The following is a 22,170-nucleotide window of genomic DNA, read 5'->3' on the forward strand; positions in this document are numbered from 1 at the left end:
CAGAACAAAAAAATCTAGAAACAAACCCACAATTATATAGCCAATTAATCTTCGACAAAGTAGGAAAGAATGTCCAATGGAAAAAAAAAATCTCTTCCACAGATGGCTTTGGGAAAACTGGATGGCCATATGCAAAAGAATGAAACTGGACCACTTTCTTGCACCATACACAAAAATACATTCAAAATGGACTAAATACCTAAGTGTGCAACCTGAACCATAAAATTTCCAGAAGAAAACATAAGCAGTGGTCTCTTTGACATCAGCTGTAGTAACACCTTTCTATACAGGTCCTCTCAGGCAAGAGAAACAAAAGCAAAAATAAATTATTGGGACTACATCAAAATAAAAGCTTCTGCATAGTGAAGGAAACAGTCAACAAAACCAAAATGCAACCTACGGAATAAGAGACGATATTTGCAAATGACATACCCAATATAGGGTTAGTATCCAAAATATATAAAGAACTTATATAACTCAACACCCAAAAGCAAATAATCCAATTAAAAATGAGCAGAAGACATGAACAGACATTTCTCCAAAGAAGACATACAGATGGCCAACAGACACATGAAAAGATACTCAAAAATCAGGTATTACAAATCAGGGGAATACAAATCAAAACCACAATGATATATCACCTGACACCTGTGAGAATGGCTAAAACTAACAATACAGGAAATAACAGGTGTTGGCAAGGATGCAGAGAAAGAGAAACCCTCTTACACTGTTGGTGGCAATGAAAACTGGTATAAGTCACTGTGGGATAGGGTATGGAGGTTCCTAAAAAAGTTAAAAATAGGGGCACCTGGGTGGCTCAGTTCGTTAAGTGTCCGACTCGTGATTTTAGCTCAGGTCATGATCTCACAGTTTGTGAGTTTGAGCCCTGCATTGGGCTTTGCACTGACAGTGCAGAGCCTGCTTGGGATTCTCTCTCTCCCTCTCTGTGCCCCTACCCTGCTCATGCTCTCTCTCTCTCTCATAATAAATAAACTTTAAAAAAAGTTAAAAATAGAACTACCATATGATCGAGCAATCACACTACTGGGTATTTACCTAAAGGGTACAAAAATACTAATTCGAAGGGATACATGCACCCTGATATTTATAGCAGCATTATCAACAATAGGCAAATTATGGAAAAAGCCCAAATGTCCATTGACTGATGAATGGATACAATGTATAAAATGATGTGGTGTGTGTGTATGTGTGTCTGTGTGTGTGTGTGTGTGTGTGTGTGTGTGTGTGTGGTGGAATATTACTCAGCCTTAAAAATAAAATCTTACCATTTGCAATGACGTGGACGGAACTAGAGTGTATTCTGTTAAGTGAAATAAGTCAGAGAAAAACAAATACCATATGATTTCACTCATACATGGAATTTAAGAAACTAAACAAATGAACATGGGGAGAAAAAAAGAGAGGAAAACCAAGAGACAAGACTTTTAACTATAGAGCACAAACTGCTGGTTACCAGAGGGTAGGTGAGCAGGGGGATGGATGAAATAGGTGATGGGGATTAAGGAGGGCACTTGTTGTGATAAGCACTGGGTGTTGTACATTAAATGTCAAATCACTAAATTCTACACCTGAAACTAAACTTACACATTATGTATGTTAACTAACTGGAATTTAAATAAAAACTTGGAAAGACAAAAAATAATATTTACTGCTTGAATATTGAGCTTACTGATCAAATGATGCTCCTTTAGGATATAGAAATATATCTCATATTAATATTAATGCTTGTTTAAGTAAGGGAAGTGGACTTACAATTTTGGCTATTTAAAAAAACTCTAAAAATTGTTGCACATTTCTTTAAAAATAAGAATGACTCAGTTTAAATTTAGAACATCATCTGTCTACATATGGTTTTAGTTGGTCGATTTTATCACTAGTCTTTGAAACAAAAACTCTAATGAACCATATGTGGCCCACACATAATTCATGCATTTACTCATATTCAATGATATTTAAAGCAGCAATTATAATTTCAGTCCACAATGTTTCCTAAACCCTCAACCAACCAAGCGTTAGCGTTTGGAGCTGTGTTCCACATACGGCTCTGCTATTCAACCAGTATGAATCAACTTTGCTTAATAACTCTCAGTCTTTCTTTCTGCCTTTAACATATTTTCCCATAGATGATGACAGATTAATGATTTGCAAAACCTTAAATTATTCTCAAGGGCTCTCTCAACAAAGTGGAACACAATATCATGATATACAGTATTAGAATAATTATAATGGAGTCATCCTTATTTTTTAAAAAATTTTCTTAATGTTTATTCATTTTTGAGAGACAGAGAAAGAGAGAGCATGAGTGGGGGAGGGGGCAGAGAGAGAGGGAGACACAGAATCTAAAGCAGGTTCCAGGCTCCGAGCCGTCAGCACAGAGCCTGTGAGATCATGACCTGAGCTCAAGTCAGACCCTTAACCAACTGAGCCACACAGGCACCCCTGGAGTCGTCCTGATCTTGATTCTTTCTTTTGAAGAGAAAGATACAGAGTTTTAAAGGAATGTCTGGGGCACCTGGGTGGCTCAGTCAGTTGAGTGTCCGACTCCTGATTTCAGCTCAGGTCATGAGTTCACAGTTTCTGGGATCAAGCCCCACGTCAGGCTCTGCACTGAAAGTGCAGAGCCTGCTTGGGATTCTCTTTCTCCCTCTCCTTCTGTACACCCCCGCCTCAAAAATAAATAAATAAAAAATATAAAGGAACGTCTAACACCTGATCAGTCCGTCATTTTGCTACTAATGAAGGATAAAAGGACTAAAATAATTTGGCAATTAACATAATCCTTTTTAGACATACAAATTTCTTCATTTTACAGATGAGTTAATGGTGGTTCCACAGGTTGAAAGAACCTGTCTGGAGTCACACAGCCGAAAGCAGCAGAGTTAAAAATCTGCCTTTGATTTACTAGATTCTAACACTTATACATTTTCCATGACATTGTTCTGTTTCCCTTCCTTTTTCTTTTTAAAATGAGGCAGATCACAATTTGCAGGTGTCCCGTGGAAACTGCATTGCAGTGTCACTAGTACAAATTATTTGACCCACCCTTCAGCAGAGATTCTCAAGTCATTAGTTAGCAAACATTTCCCCTGAGGTCCCTTTTAGTTTTATGAGGGATCTGCTATGATAGAGAGCTTTGAATCCCTTCGCCCTCGCTGTCAAGATTCATGAAATCTGTAGGAAACAAGGATCAAGGAGAAAAAGGCACAGCATCAGCAGAGATGTGAGCATCCACCTTGCTTACGGCCACATATCATGCTGTGGACAGAAGTGGTCTGGAAACACTCATAGATGTCCCTAACAACTAAGCGCAGGGTCTACTACATTTCATGGCGATCGATAAGCTCTGCTCTTTCTATTAGAAATCAAACTTAGTAAGTTTTCAGATGGCTTCTGTCTAGAAGGATACAGGAAAGTATCCAAAGACAATATGTAAAGGCATAACGTTTTAAAAAAATCCATTATCCCAGGTTTGAGTGCCCAGATTTCACTGTTTCTATGTTGAATGTGCTCTGAGTAGAAATTCCATTTGTAGAGGCTCCTGAAGTTTTGTATTTTCATAGCACAATTTACATCCTTTGTGCACTTTGAACCGTGCATCATTATTTTCACGGGTCCCTTGATGCTCCTAGCATCAGTTGATTGGCAGAAGTTCACAGACGTCACCTGAGACATCCCTGATTTATTAGGATCCACCGTGCCATCTATAAAATGCTTCCTTTATTTCATGGGACCAGCTACTCTGAGGCAGAAGCATCTGCCTCCAGAACGTTCCTTATTCTTCGAAGCCTCTTAAGGATACAAAAAATTGTGTGTAGCAGTTTGGCAGCACTTTGTAAGGCCTCTGACCCCTGATCTTCAGGAAAATCTCCACCAACGACTCCTCCCTAACGAAAAATCACAGCAAAGCTCTTCTGTAAAGTAGTGGAAGATTACCACCAAAGAAATATATGATGAATAAACGAATTTAAACAATGCATTTTCAACACTACCCATAATTTCCTGGAACCTACAATATCTCTTTCTCTGACCTAAGATCTTAGCTTTTCTTTATTAGTCTCAATCAGCATTTAGTCCTTCATTAAAGAATTCTTAAGGACCATGCTATGCGCTAGAGTCACTTCCTTAGTACACAATGCAAAGCTAATGCATTTGCTTGTTTTATGCATCTGTGTCCATCCTGTATTCCTTACCCCATCCACTGCCTGGCGTACTGTAGGCCCCTTCACACCTAGAGAAGTTGCTTAAAGGAGAAACGATTGATTCTACCTGAAGAATGGAAAGAGGAGGAAAGCCTTCCCTATTGAAATGGCTTTTGAGAGGAATCATCAGAGAAGACGAGCAGAAAAGGAGTCACTCAAGGCTGAAAAGTAACATGAACAAAGGGCTAGGAGTATGGTATGGGTGGGGCATTCTGGAAACTTACAAATAGTTAGGAATGGCATATGAACACCTGAAGAAGGAAGTGGGGATCACTAGGATCTTGTGTGTTGTGGCAGGTGCAAGTGAACAGGATATGGTTTTTGACAGTGTCTTTTCCAAGGATACTCAGGTTTTGGCAGACAAAATGTTGCTAGAGCAGAAAGATACTGAAGTGGTGTATTACCTGGATGACCCAAAGAGCACTGATTCATAGAAATAAGCAAGTTGGGAGTTTCATATCTTGTGAATGCCATCAAACTCTGTCCTCAGTCCCTATGGTCCATCAGTTTCCAAGAAACACATAACAGTAGGGTGGGGGATAAGGATTTTTATAGTCCAGTTCTACTAATGTTTCTAATTACAAGTATAAGACTCAACAAAGATAAGAGGCAAAGGTCCTGCACATACACAGTAAAGTAAACCTGCACAAATGGCCGGCTTGATGACGGCCAATATGAGTCTTTAGTGTTTCACTGAATGTAAGTTGAATGAGTCAATGGTGACATCCTTAAAGGATGACTGATTTCTAGAAGCGCATTTATTTAGAAAGAGAAGAGAAATGAAATAAATTTTTATCTTTGTAGGTATGTGTCAGCCTCTCGATTTGGCATTTTTATCTCTGTTATGTTCTAATTTGCACGTGTCAGTGTGCATTATGGCTTTGGGTACCAAGATTGAAAATGGACTGCAGACCTACAAAATAGGCTCAGAGAGTGACTCTGAGAGGAACAGGCTTGTAATCACATCCATTTAAGAGGAACAAGTGCAGACTGGAGGCTGAGTTGGCTGAAATGTCTGTCTCTCGGCACCAGAGTAAGGGATCCTTTCTCAGTCAGGAGATGTGTGAAGGGCTGGGATCTTTTCCTGAAGCCTCCCCATTAGCTCTAATGATCCCTTTGCAGGAGAACCTCAGGACCAAGCTATGAATACTCGAAGGTGTGGAAAAATTTATACTGAGTAGTTTCAAGAAGTGAAACCAAAGCTAGTACTGGAGACCAGATAAAATATTCAATAAAGATGGGGATTGAGGTTTATTAAAAAAAAAAAAAACAAACAAACTCTTCCGGGGCACCTGGGTGGCTCAGTCAGTTAAGTGTCTGACTCTTGATTTGAGCTGAAGTCATGATCTCACAGTCGTGAGACTGAGCCCTGCATGGGGCTGTGCGCTGACAGCATGAAGCTTGCTTGAGATTCTCTCTCCCTCTCCCTCCGCCCCTCCACTGCTCACACGCACCCTCTCTTTGAAAACAAAATAAAAACAAAAAGATGATCTTCAAAATATGTCAGGTAGTCTTTCAAGATGCTACAGAAGGATATATTTTCCAAATGACAAAAGAAAATAGGAGTTGTTAACTATTGGCTATAGATTGAATTATAATTGGTCTCTGATCCGACTGCTGCATTACTTCCTTATGTTTGGAGTCTGAAGGTGTGTTATGATTTCTGGGGAACATACTTCACCTGCTCATTTGTTTAAAAGAATCATTTAAAAAACAAACAGTTTTGTACAGATGATGACACACACCCTATTTTGGCCAGCAAAGCAGGAAAATTGGAATTGGCACAAATCTCAAGTGCTGGAATATTTAATATTCTGTGACATATTGTATTCTCATTCAAGAGACACTGGGGACACTATTACAGACCCTCATTTAAAAATCAGGGCCTATACGGGGCGCCTGGGTGGCGCAGTCGGTTAAGCGTCCGACTTCAGCCAGGTCACGATCTCGCGGTCCGTGAGTTCGAGCCCCGCGTCAGGCTCTGGGCTGATGGCTCGGAGCCTGGAGCCTGTTTCCGATTCTGTGTCTCCCTCTCTCTCTGCCCCTCCCCCGTTCATGCTCTGTCTCTCTCTGTCCCAAAAATAAATTAAAAACGTTGAAAAAAAAATTTTTTTTTAAAAAATCAGGGCCTATGTATTATATAACAAATTGTTTTACTCTGTAATTCCAAGGAAAAATGACCCACTGGTATTACAGTGATGTCATAGAAGGGAATACTCCAGGATGCATTTGCTGTAATTCATTAGCATCTTTCTGGAATAATGTTGAAAAATTCTTTGAAAATGGGCAGAGTAGTCTTCAGATGCAATTTTCAGTGATTTGATTCACACACTGAGTGGAAGCCTACTAAGGGAGCATGTGTGAAGCTTTATGAGAGACCTCCCCAGTGGATTATTAGCTCTTCTCTTTTTAAAAGAAGAACCTTAAAAGAGCCTTAAAATAGCAGCATACTAGATATGTAAAGAGCCGCAATTTAATAAGAACGATAGAAAGTATAAATTTCCATCAGCAGTTAATTCTGTTTTCAATTAAAAATGATCAAAATTTTTATCTTAGTATATTCAGTAATTGAATTTAAAAATCTATATAATTAAAGACGAGCCAAAGGGAAACATTCTATTAGGATTTTAGGATATCAATGACTCTTCTTTCCCTCTGAGCTTCTTATCAAAAGAACAGACACATAAGGATGAAAAGGAAAATGAGAGACAAGTTACCATTTTATTAACTTGGGCAGACAACTGAACACTTCCAGCCCAGTATTTTGATAAAAGGTGAATTTTAAAGACCAATTTTAGGGCAGGAGGCAGAAATCCACTTCTTGCTTCTTTCTTTCCCTGACACTCATCTTACCACTCCTGTCTCCTAAACTATCGGCTCTTCCATCTAGAGTTGAGAGCGGTTCACTCCCCCTTATTTCAAGGAAAGGTCTGTACAAACGACAACGTCAATATGAGAAGAAACAACGCTGAGACTGAAGCAAGAATGTGTGTATGTGGACTCACTAAGCAGGCCTGGGTGGCTCACTAAGCAGGCCTGGGTGCCCTGTGTGCAGGGCAGTGGGAGTTGAGGCAGCTGGAGAAAGAAAGAGGCTCTAATCCTCATATCGAGCCAACAGTATCTTGGGAAGCAGAAAGAGACCGCCAAACAGGCCCATCGCCCAAAAGCCATCACTTGCACACAGTGATGCCATCCTGGAAGACACAGTGCATGCTGGCCTATGCCAATCAATTCCTTGGGGGAAGAAACAAAAGGAATGGACAGACAGAACTTCTACTTCTGGCCATGCCACAGTCTGAAACCTTCCCTCTACCATATTTGATGGAATATAACAAAAGTTATTATGCACATGCCAGAAATAAGGAGGGAACTAACAGAGAAGTAAGTCTGTGACTGGAGGCTGCAATTGCCAAGGATTGGACAGGGAAGAGAAGAAGAGGTGGTAGGAAATACAACTTTGGAGTTGAAACAGGGGAGCAGCCAAGTATCGGACATGGATCTTTGTCCTACAAGGACATTCATTGAAAGGATATTCACTAGAAAAATTCCACCTAGGGGCTCAGTGAGAGGAAAAGTGAGATCTCTGTATTTGTTGGGCCCCTGGGTGGGTAAAGAAAAAGTCCCTGCTAAGGTAGTAGTCCCTGGGTCTCATCTCACATGGATTTGATGTTAGAATTTATACTATTTACTTTATATGGAAAGCCTTCAAATTTGTAAATTAATGTAAAATTGGGTTCTTATCTGGTGATATCCCCTGGGTTCCTGATAGAAAAAATAATCCACATACTTAAACCATAAGGGATTGTCATGGAGAAAACAAGTTTTGCTTACTCTAAGGACACAATATGAAATTACAAAACATACATGATCATGTTTTTCATCATGAATCAGTCAGCAGGCAGAACAAACAGCGAGATTAGAGTACCAACAAATTGAGACAGTAAAAAAAGTTCTAACATTAAAAAATTATATGAAATAAGTATGTTGAAATAATTAATAATAAAAAAAGACACAAAATCCTATCAAAAAAGGAAAAGATATTTAAAAGTTATTCAAAAAGAAATATTTGAAAAATAAACAAATATAAATTATAGAAGCAAGAATATATAAAGTACATTTTTAAAAAAATTGATGGACTCATTTAAAAGCAGATTACAGATAGTAGAAACTGTAAACTAGATGATATATGTGAGAAAATTACCCAAATTGCAGCCCAAGTTTATAAACAGATGGAAAATGTGACAGACTAATAAACACGGAGAGAGAAAGGAAAGGTCCAATACATAAGGCTTAAATAAACAGAGAAAAGCGAAAGTGAAGAGGAGGGAATATTTGAAGTTAAGATAGCTGAGAATATTCCAAAATTGGTGAAAGATGTGAATTTTCAGAGGTAAGAAGTACAATGAGTCCTGAACAAGATGAATGACAATATAACACATTTTTAGTCATATCATAAGGAAATACTAAAACAACAAAGACATATTAAAAATAAAAAAGCCAAAGGGGAAAGATATTACTTATAGTGGAACAACAATTCATTCAGAATTTCTCGATCTCCGCACTACTGACATTTTGGGCTGGACACTTCTGGGTTGTGGGCTGCTGGTCTATGCGTTATAGGCTGTTTAGCAGCATCCCTAGACTCTATCCATGAGAGCTAGGAGCACCTTCCCCTCAACTGTGACAACCAAAAAAGTCTCCAGACGTTGCCAAATGTTCCTGGTGGGCAACACTGCCTCTGGTTAAGAACCCCAAGCAGACTGATGATGGAATCCTCAATAGCAACATTAGCAGCCATAAGGCAATGGAATAATATTTTCAAAAATGTCTAAGGAAGAAAACTATTAGTGTAGACTCGTATACCCAGCTAAACTGTAATTCAAGAGCAAAGGTAAAGTACTATTATTTTTAGACAAAGATTGTAGAACATACGTTTGGTGAAAAAAAAAAAAAAAACGTAAAGGATATACTTTAGGAAGTAGAAATATTAAACCCAGAATTAAGGAATGGGATGCAAAAAGCAATGGTGATGAAGAGATTAATAAATGTGAGTAAACCTAAATAAGCACTGACTATATTAAAAAATTACTAATTTGGAAAGTTGTAAAAAAAGGGAAATAAAATATAGTGATGAGACGTTTAAGATGAGAGGGGAGTCAGAAGTTATTCATGCTTTCCAAGATCTTTGAGTTGTTCAGAAGAAAGGCAAAGATATTCAGTATGACCTCAGGGTGGGGATGATTCCTTAAATTTGACAAACACACACACACACACACACACACACACACACACACACAAATATAAAGTAAACAACTGATAGATATCAAATAATATCTCCTAAGGTTTAAAATATGCATATTTCATGACACAACACTAATTCTTGGTGTCTGAGCCAGAAACAGTCTCACTCATATGTACCAAGAAACAGGTGCATCTGATATTTACTTCAGAATGGTTACATCAGCAAATAAAGTGGAAACAAATTAACCTTCTACCAGTAGAGAAATGGGTGACCTACAGATAGTTCATTCTTCCAAGGGAATACCTTATAGTAGTCAAGATGAATTCTGTTAATTTACACGTATCAATAGAGAAGAGTGTAAAACACGTGGTAAGCAAAACTCAAGCTTCAAAAAGACACTTAAGAGTACTAAGAGTCATATTCAGAAATTGAAAGACATAAATCAATAGAACATTGTTTATGGAGACATACATATGGAATAAGGGGAAAATGAACATTTGTTACTTCGGGGAGAAAGGGAAAGTGATGAGGACGGCTTCTCGTTACATTTGAGGTACTTTACTGTATTATTTTTACTTCATACTGTATTTCTTTCATGAAAAGAAAGCTATTATAACTATGGCAAAAAAATTAATATGTACATGTCTCTCAAGAATGGATGCCCAGTAACTTTAAATAGAGATTAATGACTTTTTGTGGTTTTCTGTATATTTCAAATGTCTCATTGGCCATTTGGCCAGACAAAAGAGGAGTACAAAGGCTTTCTTTCTATCTGGCCCTCCCTGTAGCATCCCAAAGAGGAGGGAGGGTATGCAAAGGGGCATCAATGTTCTTCCTCTCGCCTAAACTTTTGCTTTCAGAAAAAAAATGAAAGCTATCTCTTAATAGTTTTTGATGTTTTTCATTTAGAACAAAATGTAGATGGGCAGTGATTTGTGACTGCGGGTACTTTCTATTAATTTGATTAACTATTTAAGATAGTTGCCCCCTAAATTATTAAAATGTTATCACTGTATACAGCGATAATGGTGACAGAGAAAATAAAACAGCCATTTTTACACATCGCACTTCATGCATGTTTAAAGCACTTTCTTAAAACTGTTCTCAGGCCTTCTAACAGCTATGTGCTTTAGGTGGGTAGATTCGGTTTCCATCTTTTCAATGGGATGAAACCTCCCACAGAGCGTCCACTTGCCTAAACCAGGAGGAATATGTAAGATAATGTGGCCCAATACCTTCATGTTTTAACTATAAAGCTGGAATACTATTTATTCTGCCAAACTTTCATTGTTGTAGAAGGGGGCACATGAGATAATTCATGTGAAAGTCCTCTGAGGAATGTAAACCCTCTATGAATGTGTGGATTTGTTGTAATTTTTATTACTGCCTAGAGTACTTTTAATAAAATCCTTTTGTATAATATATAGACTTAACATTAGGCAGACTCAGAACTCTTGTGACATATTTTAGGTGAATTATTCGTAAAGAAAAGAAGAAAAATGTTAATTTGCATCTACAGAGTGATCTTTAATATGTAAAAATATTTGTAGACAAAATTCTGGGAAGAAATACAGTAATTACTACCATTTACCTTTGGGTAATTAAATTTTTTTTGATGTTTATTTATTATTTTTTAGAGAGACAGAGACAGAGCGTGAATGGAGGAGGGGCAGAGAGAGAGAAAGAGAGACAGAGAGAGACAGAGAGAGAGAGGCAGAATTCAAAGCAGTCTCCAGGCTCTGAGCTGTCAGCACAGAGCCCAATGTAGGGCTCAAACCCACGAACTGTGAGATCATGACCTGAGCTAAAGTCTGGTGCTTAACTGAGTGAGCCACCCAGGCATCCCTATTTTTGGGTAATTTTTTAAAATATATTTTTTGAAGATAAAAAGCTTCTGCACAGCAAAGGAAACAACCAACAAAACTAAAAGGCAACCAATGGAATGGGAAAAGATATTTGCAAATGACATATCGGACAAAGGGCTAGTATCCAAAATCTATAAAGAGTTCACCAAACTCCACACCCGAAAAACAAATAACCCAGTGAAGAAATGGGCAGAAAACATGAATAGACACTTCTCTAAAGAAGACATCCGAATGGCCAACAGGCACATGAAAAGATGTTCAACGTCGCTCCTTATCAGGGAAATACAAATCAAAACCACACTCAGATATCACCTCACGCCAGTCAGAGTGGCCAAAATGAACAAATCAGGAGACTATAGATGCTGGCGAGGATGTGGAGAAACGGGAACCCTCTTGCACTGTTGGTGGGAATGCAAATTGGTGCAGCCACTCTGGAAAGCAGTGTGGAGGTTCCTCAGAAAGTTAAAAATAGACCTACCCTATGACCCAGCAATAGCACTGCTAGGAATTTACCCAAGGGATACAGGAGTACTGATGCATAGGGGCACTTGTACCCCAATGTTCATAGCAGCACTCTCAACAATAGCCAAATTGTGGAAAGAGCCTAAATGTCCATCAACTGATGAATGGATAAAGAAATTGTGGTTTATATACACAATGGAGTACTACAGGGCAATGAGAAAGAACGAAATATGGCCCTTTGTAGCAACGTGGATGGAACTGGAGAGTGTTATGCTAAGTGAAATAAGCCATACAGAGAAAGACAGATACCATATGGTTTCACTCTTATGTGGATCCTGAGAAACTTAACAGAAACCCATGGGGGAGGGGAAGGAAAAAAAAAAAGAGGTTAGAGTGGGAGAGAGCCAAAGCATAAGAGACTGTTAAAAACTGAGAACAAACTGAGGGTTGATGGGGGATGGGAGGGAGGGGAGGGTGGGTGATGGGTATTGAGGAGGGCACCTTTTGGGATGAGCACTGGGTGTTGTATGGAAACCAATTTGACAATAAATTTCATATATTGAAAAAAAAAAGAAAAGAAAAAAAGAAAATATATTTTTTACTTAAGAAGGTGTCCAGGTTTGGGATCTCAATCGGCTATTCAAGTGTTTGACTCTCAGGAGCTTTTTGCAAAAAAAAAAATTGTCGCCACCTGCTGGCAGTCCTGTATTCTCGGGACTGTCTTCAACCCAGGTGAAATGAACTTCAGCTTCTATGGTAGAATAGAAACTTCACTGTCATTTGTGCTCCAGTCATAATAATGGCAAGGTTTGTTGAATTAAGTTTTTTTTTCTTTTTTTCTTTTAATTGAAAAATTTTTAATGTTTATTTTTTATTTTGAGAGAGACAGAGTGTGAGCAGGGGAAGGGCAGAGAGAGGCAGACACAGAATCTGAAGCAGGCTCCAGGTTCTGAGCTGTCAGCACAGAGCCTGACATGGGGCTCGAACCCACAGACAGATCATGACCTGAGCCCAAGTCGGATGCCTAATCAGCTGAACCATCCAGGTGACCCTTTTTTGTTTTTTGTTTTTTCTGCTTAGGCTAGGCATGATACCATTTTATTCCTCACAGTATCCATAAGAAGTGTGAGACTTTAATGAGATTATTTTTATGTAGGACAATTGAAGCCCAGAGCTTTTCCCCAAAGCCACACAGTGAATGACAGAGCTGAGATGCAAATCCAGAAAGCAGCAACTCTTCTGCTGTTGCTGCTTCCAACTGTGTGAAAAACACCTGCTGTAAATCTGGAGCGTGAAAGCACTATTAATGGTGAAAATATTTCTTGAAGAAGTAAGGGGGGAAGCAAGCAATGAAATGCATGTCAGAGGAGCCGGGATTCTCCTTCACTTGCTTGTTGCCTGCCTGAGATCTTAAGCAGCCACCCTCCCAGAGTGAGCCCCCCCTTTCTCTGCACTTCCACAGTTTTTGGAGGATCATATGAAACAGTGAGTGTGAAAGCTCTTTGTAACCTGCTTCCTCGTTTTTCAAAATTTATCTCTGAATGAAACGAGATCATTAAAAATATAAAAACCTGAACTTTATTATCTTTTGTCCCTGTGGACATGTCACCTTTATGTTGTGACTTAAAGTCTTGCCTTCAGGTTTGCAGAAGATAAATATGCAACTGCCTATTTAAATGTGTTTTTCTCATCTCTAAGAAAGGTGTAAAGATATTTTCCACTGCACTGCCCAATATCCATTATTCAAGGCCTAATTTGATAAATTACTCTAATTCCAGGAAAACACTGTTCCCACAGGAGAATATGCTCCCTTTCTGCTGTCAGGAAAAACAAGAGCATAAAACTCTCTGTGGCTTTGGCTGCCAAGAAATTTAATTTAGTGTCCAATGGAGCCCATCTCCACAGTTGGGGGTGCGTCCGCTCCCTCGAGGCTCCCAATGTTTCTTTCCCTCATAGGGTTACTCACCCTTCTTTGCAAGTGTAAGTGACAGTGTTCCCAAAAGTGAAGTTGCTCCCAGTGATGACAGCATCTTTGATTGCCGGCGGCTCTCCACAGACGACAAGATGGCAGGTAGGTGGCGCTCTGTCCCAGCTGCCTGATGCCGAGCATTCAATGACAGAAGGGCCCTGTAAGCTACAGGAAAGAATGATGCCACCTCTTTCATTGGCTATTATTCACTGCTATGGAGAGGATTACATAAAAGCAGGGGAAACCCAAGCAGGCTCCAGGGTGTTTATAATAATGAATGAGCTTAGGGTCTCGCTGCAAAATAAAATGTGCTCACTGGTGGTGGCGTAGGGCACTCCAGACCTCACAAATAGGTTACCGGGATGAGAAGGGGTTAATGGGCTGGTTGGGATCCAGCAGTAACTGAGGCAGACACTCAGGAAGTCAAGGTAACTGAAGTCAAAGGGCATGAGCCTGGGCACCTGAACGTGCGTTGCTCATGACTCTGACCTCTGGTCTTCCTTTGATTTACAAACCTTACATCCCAAGGGCGTGGCTTACCCACCTTTGCTTGCCAACCTGATTCTGACTGTCTGTATCCTTCTACTTTCTGTTCACTGGATATGTTTCACTTCAGATCCTGTTGGCCAAGTTTATGACTACAACCTCTCTCTATTGTCCCTTCTGTTTGAACATACGCACATACATCCCCTCACACACCATTAATCAAATCAACCTCTTACAGTATTAAGAACCCGGGCCCTTACCTTGACATGTTTTTTGGAACATTCCATGCAATGTTGCGTATAAGCGTGGTAAGTTATTTACCACCCACTCCCCTAAAATCCAGATATTGTGTTTTGCTTTGCAAATGCTTGCTTTTATGTTTAATGACTGAATGCTTATAGTAACTGACCTAGAGCTCCCAGAGTCAAAGTTAGGTGGAATATTTTTCTAGGCATTCCTAGCACTACAAACTAGTCTTCAGGAAGCATACAAATTTGAGGCGATCTTTTACATTTAGAAATTTGTATTTAGAGTCAGCTAGACATATACAAATGAAATCTACTGAGTGAATAACGAGTAACAGGGTATTATAGGCAGCTTGGCTGGTGTCTGCGGACATTACCTGTATCCACTCTCACACGAATATGATGCAGTAGAAAGGTAGGTAAGCCCGCTCAAAATATATTTCCCATTATTTATGTTTTCGGGACTAGAACACTTGACCAGTTCACACACAGGAAGAGAATGACTCCAAGAACCGCTAGCAAGACAGAATGATTCTCTAGCACCATCCAGAGTATATCCTTTATTACACCTGAAGAAGATAAAGGAAAATTACTGAGTATACTTTGCTTTATTTTGCATCATCTTATGAGCACCAGAACCTTTCAAAATATTGAGGATTTACACTTCACAATTTATTGGAGGAGTTCTTTTTTTTTCCTACTGAAATAATGCTTTGAAATTATTATTTTTTTTAAGGTTGAATATTGTACATCTTCCCCCAGGGACCCTGCTGAGTGATAAGTAGAAAAATAAAGAATTTGGCTTGCCTCCAGTTTGTGCCATGGATTAGTAGCTGCAAACAGACAATTCCTAATTTGAGAATGGTCTGGTTTAGCACAAGTGCCTGAGATATTGGGTCTGGAGACAAAACTCCAGCTTATAACCAAGAATATTCATCAGCTTACATGGCCTTCCTCTATGACATCCATTCTCAGAACACCTCAAGGAGATGCTGGGGACAAGAATAGGTGACTGGTCAAGGGATTTAAGGATTCTAGATAGGACTACCCATTAGGTTATTAAATTAGATTTCTTTATACTAGACGTAATGAAATTAATTCCATATTAATTCAAAAACATCCTCTGGGATTCTTCTTCTCCCTTTCTTTCAGCACTATATCACAGCCAGCATGTCATCAACAATGTATACAATGTAGTTTAAACAAAATTTTTTAGTGTTTATTTTGTTTTGAGAGAGAGAGAGAGAGTGAGACAGAGCATAAGCACGGGAGGGGCAGAGAGGAGATGACACAGAATCTGAAGCAGGCTCCAGGCTGTGAGCTGTCAGCACAGAGTCTGACACAGGGCTCGAACTCATGAACTGCAAGATCAAGACCTGGGCCGAAGTCGGACACTCAACTGATTGAGCCACCCAGGTGCCCCCCACAATGTAGTTTTAATCTTACGCACTTACTGATATGTTACTTTACTGCCATAGGTAAATGCTGAGCCATCAAAGCCTCCGTTTTCTGGAATAGCTGGTACACCACAGGAAACAGCTTAAAGGTGGAAAAACAAAGAAGGTACTGTTTTTCTTTGCTAGTGTGTACAAAAATCTCTAAAAGCTCCAGGGCAGCTCTAGGTTATCTTGTCAAGTTTAAAGATGAACCTAATAGTTGGGCTTTAAATACGAAGACTACTGATACACTTAACACGTGACATTTCTACACTTTAAATCTCTAGTGCTGCCCAATGCCATGAACATGGTGAATTTACTACACATACCTTCACAATATGGTATCAGATGACTCCATTCTCCAGAGCCCAGACATGTGATTTTGGTCACTCCCATCAGCTGATATCCTTCCTCACACGAGAATGTGACTTCGGCGCCCACTGTATAAGTCTCACCATAAGAGTGGCCATTTTCTGGATCTCCCGGAGCCTTACATTTTATAGGTTCTTGAAAGGAAGAACAAGTTTTTGTGGGGAAATAAGTGGTGTTCACACAACCACGCAAGGTCTCACAGCAAAAGAGTTTCACTACCATTAAAGTACGAGTTAAATTTTTTGGAAAAAAACTTTTGAAGGGAGATGCATGGAGGTCTGGGATATGCTGGACATTAGATCAGAACGTTTTTCTTTTTGTTTTTTCAGAGAGAGAGAGAGAGAGAAAGAGAGAGAGCTAATAAGCGAATGGGGGAGGGGCAGAGAGAGAGAGAAAGATTCTTAAGCAGGCCCCACATGGAGCCCAATGCGGGGCTTGATCCCACAACCCTGGAATCATGACCTGAGCCGTAATCAAGAGTTGGACGCTCAACCAACTGAGCCACTTAGGCAAACCCACAGAACATATGTTTAATAGGCATTTAAACAACAATATTTTGGAACATAAATGACTAACAAAAATATACAAAATTGATCTGGCTGCAAAGGGAGTTGTTTGTTGGGGAAGTAGCGGTGGTACCAGGGCATTTATTAGAAGAACGTTAGCTCCTCCTACCTCGCCCAACCTCATACCTACTTTTTTTTTTTAATTTTTTTTTCAACGTTTTTTATTTATTTTTGGGACAGAGAGAGACAGAACATGAACGGGGGAGGGGCAGAGAGAGAGGGAGACACAGAATCCGAAACAGGCTCCAGGCTCTGAGCCATCAGCCCAGAGCCTGACCCGGGGCTCGAACTCACGGACCGCGAGATCATGACCTGGCTGAAGTCAGACGCTTAACCGACTGCGCCACCCAGGCGCCCCTCATACCTACGTTTTAAGCGCAACTGACTTTCTCTCAAATTGATGTAAAGGCAATACCTAAGCATATTTGAGGAAAGTTCTCAAACTCCCTTTCCAAACAGGCTATGGATCAGAGACCCCTCCTACGTACAAATTTGAGGTTGGTCACCTCTTCTAGGGAGAGAAATAAGTTAAAGGGATATTTGGGGCTAGAGTTGGATAGGAGTAAATATAATACTCAAATTCTCAAAAGGGGAAGATACATTGATTCAATCTTTCTAAAGGTCATTATGGCTATGTAAGTCAAGGACTTTAAAGCCTCTGAGAAAGTAAATGCCATTATAAGACTTGATTTTGAGAATTCCTCTTCACTTCCTGTTTTACTATTTTCTGGGAGTTGCTTTCTCTCAATAAATGTAGAAAGACATCAGTGGGTTGAGGCTCGTTTTATCAAAGTTACCACAAAATACAGAGATGTGATAAGGCAAGATGTCCCTTTTTTCCAACAATATAATTCTGTGTGGCTGAGGCAGAGGAAAGATACCGATTGCAAAGTATCTTCTTTGCTCCGATTGAGGCTTTAGAGGCCAGATTATAGTTCTAAATCCCCTCTGTTATTCTCATACCATGCAGATATTGCTTCAATATTCTGGTGATACAGTTGGCTTTTGTGTTTCAGAGACTGGGAAGCTGGGCTTAGCACAGCGCTAAGGTAAAGCTCCTTTAGTCGTTACTTATGTGTCTTTTTAAAGATGGTTTATCTTCTCCACCTGTCCTTTGAACTTGAAAATAGTGTTGTGTTTTTAAAAAACATAAAAAATTAATAATCCTCCCAATTACACACGTACTAGTTACCTGCACAGTTTTTGCCATCTCCTGTGTAGGGTGGGATACAGGAGCAAATGTAGGATCCGTTTGTATTCAGGCAGGAAGCAAACTCACTGCAATCTGACCCAACTGCACATTCATCGACATCTAAAATGAAGACAGCTTACAGGTAGTGAAGTTGATTGATTTTTCTTATGTATTAAGCATTTTGTTATATTTACATCATTACATATCGCTTAACATATAACACCGTATATATTTTCATAAAATTTAAATACAGTAATAATGATCACATTGCAGTTACGCAATCAAAGCTACGATTTCCGAACTACTCTACAATCCAGCAATTGCACTATTAGGCATTTACCCAGAGGATACAAAAATACAGATTTGAAGGGGTGCATGCACCTCAACATTGATAGCAGCATTATCAACAACAGTCAAACTGGAGAAGGCCCAAATGTCTATCAACTGATAAACGGATAAAGAAGAAGTGGTTTATATATACAATGGGGTATCACTCAGCCATCAGAATGAAATCTTGCCATTTGCAATGACATGGATGGAGCTAGAATGCAGCAGGCTAAGTGAAATAAGTCAATCAGAGAAAGACAAATACCATATTATTTCACTCATATATGGAATTTAAGAAACAAAAATGATGGGTATATGGGAAGGGGGAAAAAGAGAAGAGAGCGAAACAAACCCCAAGAGACACTTAATGATAGAGAACAAACTACGGGTTGATGGAGGGAGGTGGGTGGGGGGTGGGCTAGATGGGTGATGGGTACGAAGGAGGGCACTTGTTGGGATGAGCACTGGGTGTTGTATGTAAGTGATGAATCACTGAATTCTACTCCTGAAACCAATATTGCACTGTATGTTAATTACATACAGTAAAAAAAACCCTATTTCCCCAGTTTGTAGGTGGGTAAGTAGAAGAACAGAGAGATAAAAAGAGTCTTGATGTTGAGCCTGGTAACAATTTAAAACATTTTTGGCACCTCTAGGGACAGCTGCTTGGTCACTATGGCTTGTCCAGGGTGTCTTGGGATGAGATGAAGTTAACAAAGGAATGTCACAAGAGAGCCTCAGGGATTTGGGGTGACTGTCTCTCATGGAGCTGGAATAAACGCACACAGTACTTGCCAAGATTTATCTCACCGAGGCATGATGGTGAAATGCCATTCCAGCTCCCATTATCTGTACAGAACATCCTCGAATCACCCAACAAATAGTAGCCATTGTTGCACTGGTAGGTCACTGTGCTGCCAGCATGGAAGTCCTCGGCTGAATAAAAGCCATTCTCCAACGGGGGTGGCACCCCACAGCTAATGCCTGCCACGTGACCAGGAAGGACAGAACTACGTTAGGAGAAACATGCTCAAAGGACATTCTGTTTATATTAAACTAGTAGTTCAGTTAAGCATGACTTTTTCATGGCACACAAACATAGACGGGAGAGTCTGCTAGGAGGGGGAGCAGGCAGTAGACATGCCCGTGCCCTCGGCATCTAGCGTGCTCTCTGGCTCAGAGTGGGCATGCACTTCATTCGTTAGGAAGAAATATTCACGAAGGTCCTACTAGACACTGCCAGAGGCGCTAACGTTGCAGTAACAAACCGGAGATAAACTCCTGCCCTGTGGAGCTTACTATCTAGTGGGAGTAGAGAAACAAGCCACAGATAAATATGTAAGTCAGTGAGAATAGATACTATGGAGAAATTTTGCTGATCACCCTACCTAAAGCAGCAGTCTGCCTCCACCCAATCCCTCACTTTGTATTTCCCTGCCTTGCTTCATTTTTCTCCATAGTCCTTACTTACTTGTGGCCCTTGTTGTTCTTATTTATTATAACTTAAAAAATATTTGTTATTTTCTGTCTCTCCTACTCCAATGGAAACTCCATGAAAGAGACTTTCTTCCAATGCTGCATCCCTAGAACATAGACCTGTGTCTAGCACATGGTAGGTGCTTTAAAATTGCTGAATAAAGAAATGAATGGACGCACCCAACTCAAGGGATCTTTTCCTATTTCCCACCCGGCCATAACCCGTCCCCCTTTGGACTCCAGGTCGCAGATCTGTCTTTCCCTCCCAACCAGTTCCCTGCTGCACCTGGGGTACAGCCACAGGTGGGTGTCTCTTTGGATTTCCACCACCCATTTCCCTCATGGTGGCCAGCACAGTTCGTCACACGAAGGAACTATTCAATGAACATTTGCTGTATTTGCTACTGTGGTGCACCAGGCTTTTATGCAGCATTCCTGAAACATTTCTTATGGTCCAACATCTTTCAAGAGCTACTAAAATGCCTTCAACAAAGGCAGCTCACGTTCACAGTGGGGGAGTGGCTGTGTCCATTGTCCTTGATTCAGACAGTACTGCACAGGGTTCCCGACCATCTGGAAGCCTGGATCACAGAACAGACTGATTTTGGAGCCTGGCTTTAAGTCTGTTGATACAGTTCGCAGATGAGGTACCGTTCCTTCTAAAGATGGACAATCTGACGGCAAAGAACAAAGGCGCAGAGCTGGTCAGCGACATTGTAACAGCATCGCTAGGTCAAGAGTTTCAAATCATGTGTTGTGCAGCATCCAAAGGCCACTCCACTGACACTAAAACAAGGTAACACGTGACCAGATCACTGACAAGCAAATTTACTCAAAAAAACTATTTGAGTCAACTACTTGTCCTCTTTCAGCAGAGATCAGCTGAACATTTTTTAAAAAAAAATTTTTAATGTTTATTTTTGAGAGAGAAAGACAGAGGGAAGAGAGAAAGAGAGTGGGAGAGGGGCAGAGAGAGAGGGAGACACAGAATCCAAAGCAGGCTCCAGGCTCTGAGCTGCCAGCACAGAGCCTGACACGGGGCTCAAACTCATGGACGGTGAGATCTTGACCTGAGCAGAAGTCGGACGTTAACCAACTGAGCTACCCAGGCTCCCCACTGAGTATTTTTTTTGAAAGGAAGAAGTGGTATTTTAGGAATATTAATGAAATCTATCAAAACCCACAAATTCTAGGACATCTTTTTTTTAATGTTTATTTTTGAGAGAGAGAGTGTGTGTGTGTGAGCAGGGGAGGGGCAGAGAGAGGGAGGCACAGAATCTGAAGCAGGCTGCAGGCTCTGAGCGGTTAGCACAGTGCCCGACATGGGCCCCAAACCCACAAACTGTGAAATCATGACCTGAGCTGAAGTCGGACACTTGACCAACTGAGCCACCCAGGTGCCCCAATTCTAGGACATCTTTAGGAACTTCTTTACATACACTGAATTTTACAATCATTGAGACTTTGATTATTCAGTGTATGGGTTATAATGTCCGTTGCTTTACTCCTTGTGCTAGACGGCTGCTAGGAAGTATGGAGTCAAGAGAGTACCCCATCTCAAACAGGAGGACAGGACTTTGGTGGCATTTCAAAAATTAACTGTATCCCTCCTCTCGTCCTATTTTCCTCATCTTCTTTTACTATTGTCCAAGTTTCCTCCATGATGAATTTGGTACTCTCTTATACAGCATGTATTTAAGAATTAAAAAATGAATCCTTTGGATAAAGGTTAGAGTGAAGACGAATTCGTAGTTAAACAACAGACTGACAGGCACATACTATTTGACCAACATGGAATTTTGAATTGTCTCCTTTTGTCATAAAGTCTCGGGAGTGGTCAAGGGATGGCAGTGTAGAGAAGAAAGAAATTCTAACCAGAACAGAATATGCTCTTGGAATCGATCTTCACTTTCCCCACAATTCCAGACAGGAAATCAGCCCAGGCTAACACATTTCCTTTACGGAGTTCCTCTGGGCATGAGGTTGCCAGTGACTTCACCTGAAAGTTTAAACACACGTCTTTAGATCAACCTTACTTGTCTCAATGTGACAGAGTTATTATGTCTTAATTTAGTCCTACTGAAAACATTCACAGATTTTAGCGGGGAGGGTAAAGGGAAGGAGGCTTTTGTACAGTATGATTTCAGGGGTAACAGGTAAGCCTCTTCCCTCCCTCTCTCTCCTCCATCCCATCATTCCTTCTCCCAAATATGTCAGTTGCCAGAAATCCTGAAATTCTACACATAGAATTTCTCGTGTAAAGCTTCACAGTTTGTGGAAGCATTGTAGAGGTTCCCCATTCCTCATCCTCC

The 22,170-nt window shown here is 40.2% G+C and overlaps 1 protein-coding gene across 2 annotated transcripts in view; it reads right to left on the minus strand.

Annotated features, from left to right (window-relative positions):
- Positions 1–22,170, minus strand: part of SVEP1 (sushi, von Willebrand factor type A, EGF and pentraxin domain containing 1) — a 201,326-nt gene that overhangs the window by 49,819 nt on the left and 129,337 nt on the right. For both annotated transcript variants that reach the window (XM_053908172.1, XM_019454226.2), the window contains exons 29-36: positions 21,734–21,857; positions 20,362–20,532; positions 19,193–19,366; positions 18,056–18,175; positions 16,255–16,431; positions 15,944–16,028; positions 14,867–15,058; positions 13,756–13,923 (exon numbers count right to left, since the gene is read on the minus strand). In XM_053908172.1, coding sequence (XP_053764147.1) covers positions 13,756–13,923; positions 14,867–15,058; positions 15,944–16,028; positions 16,255–16,431; positions 18,056–18,175; positions 19,193–19,366; positions 20,362–20,532; positions 21,734–21,857 — 1,211 coding nt within the window. The remainder of the gene's footprint in view (positions 1–13,755; positions 13,924–14,866; positions 15,059–15,943; positions 16,029–16,254; positions 16,432–18,055; positions 18,176–19,192; positions 19,367–20,361; positions 20,533–21,733; positions 21,858–22,170) is intronic.

This window comes from Panthera pardus, unplaced genomic scaffold, assembly GCF_024362965.1.
Source record: "Panthera pardus isolate Hobbes unplaced genomic scaffold, ASM2436296v1 HiC_scaffold_20, whole genome shotgun sequence".
Taxonomy (NCBI): domain Eukaryota; kingdom Metazoa; phylum Chordata; class Mammalia; order Carnivora; family Felidae; genus Panthera; species Panthera pardus.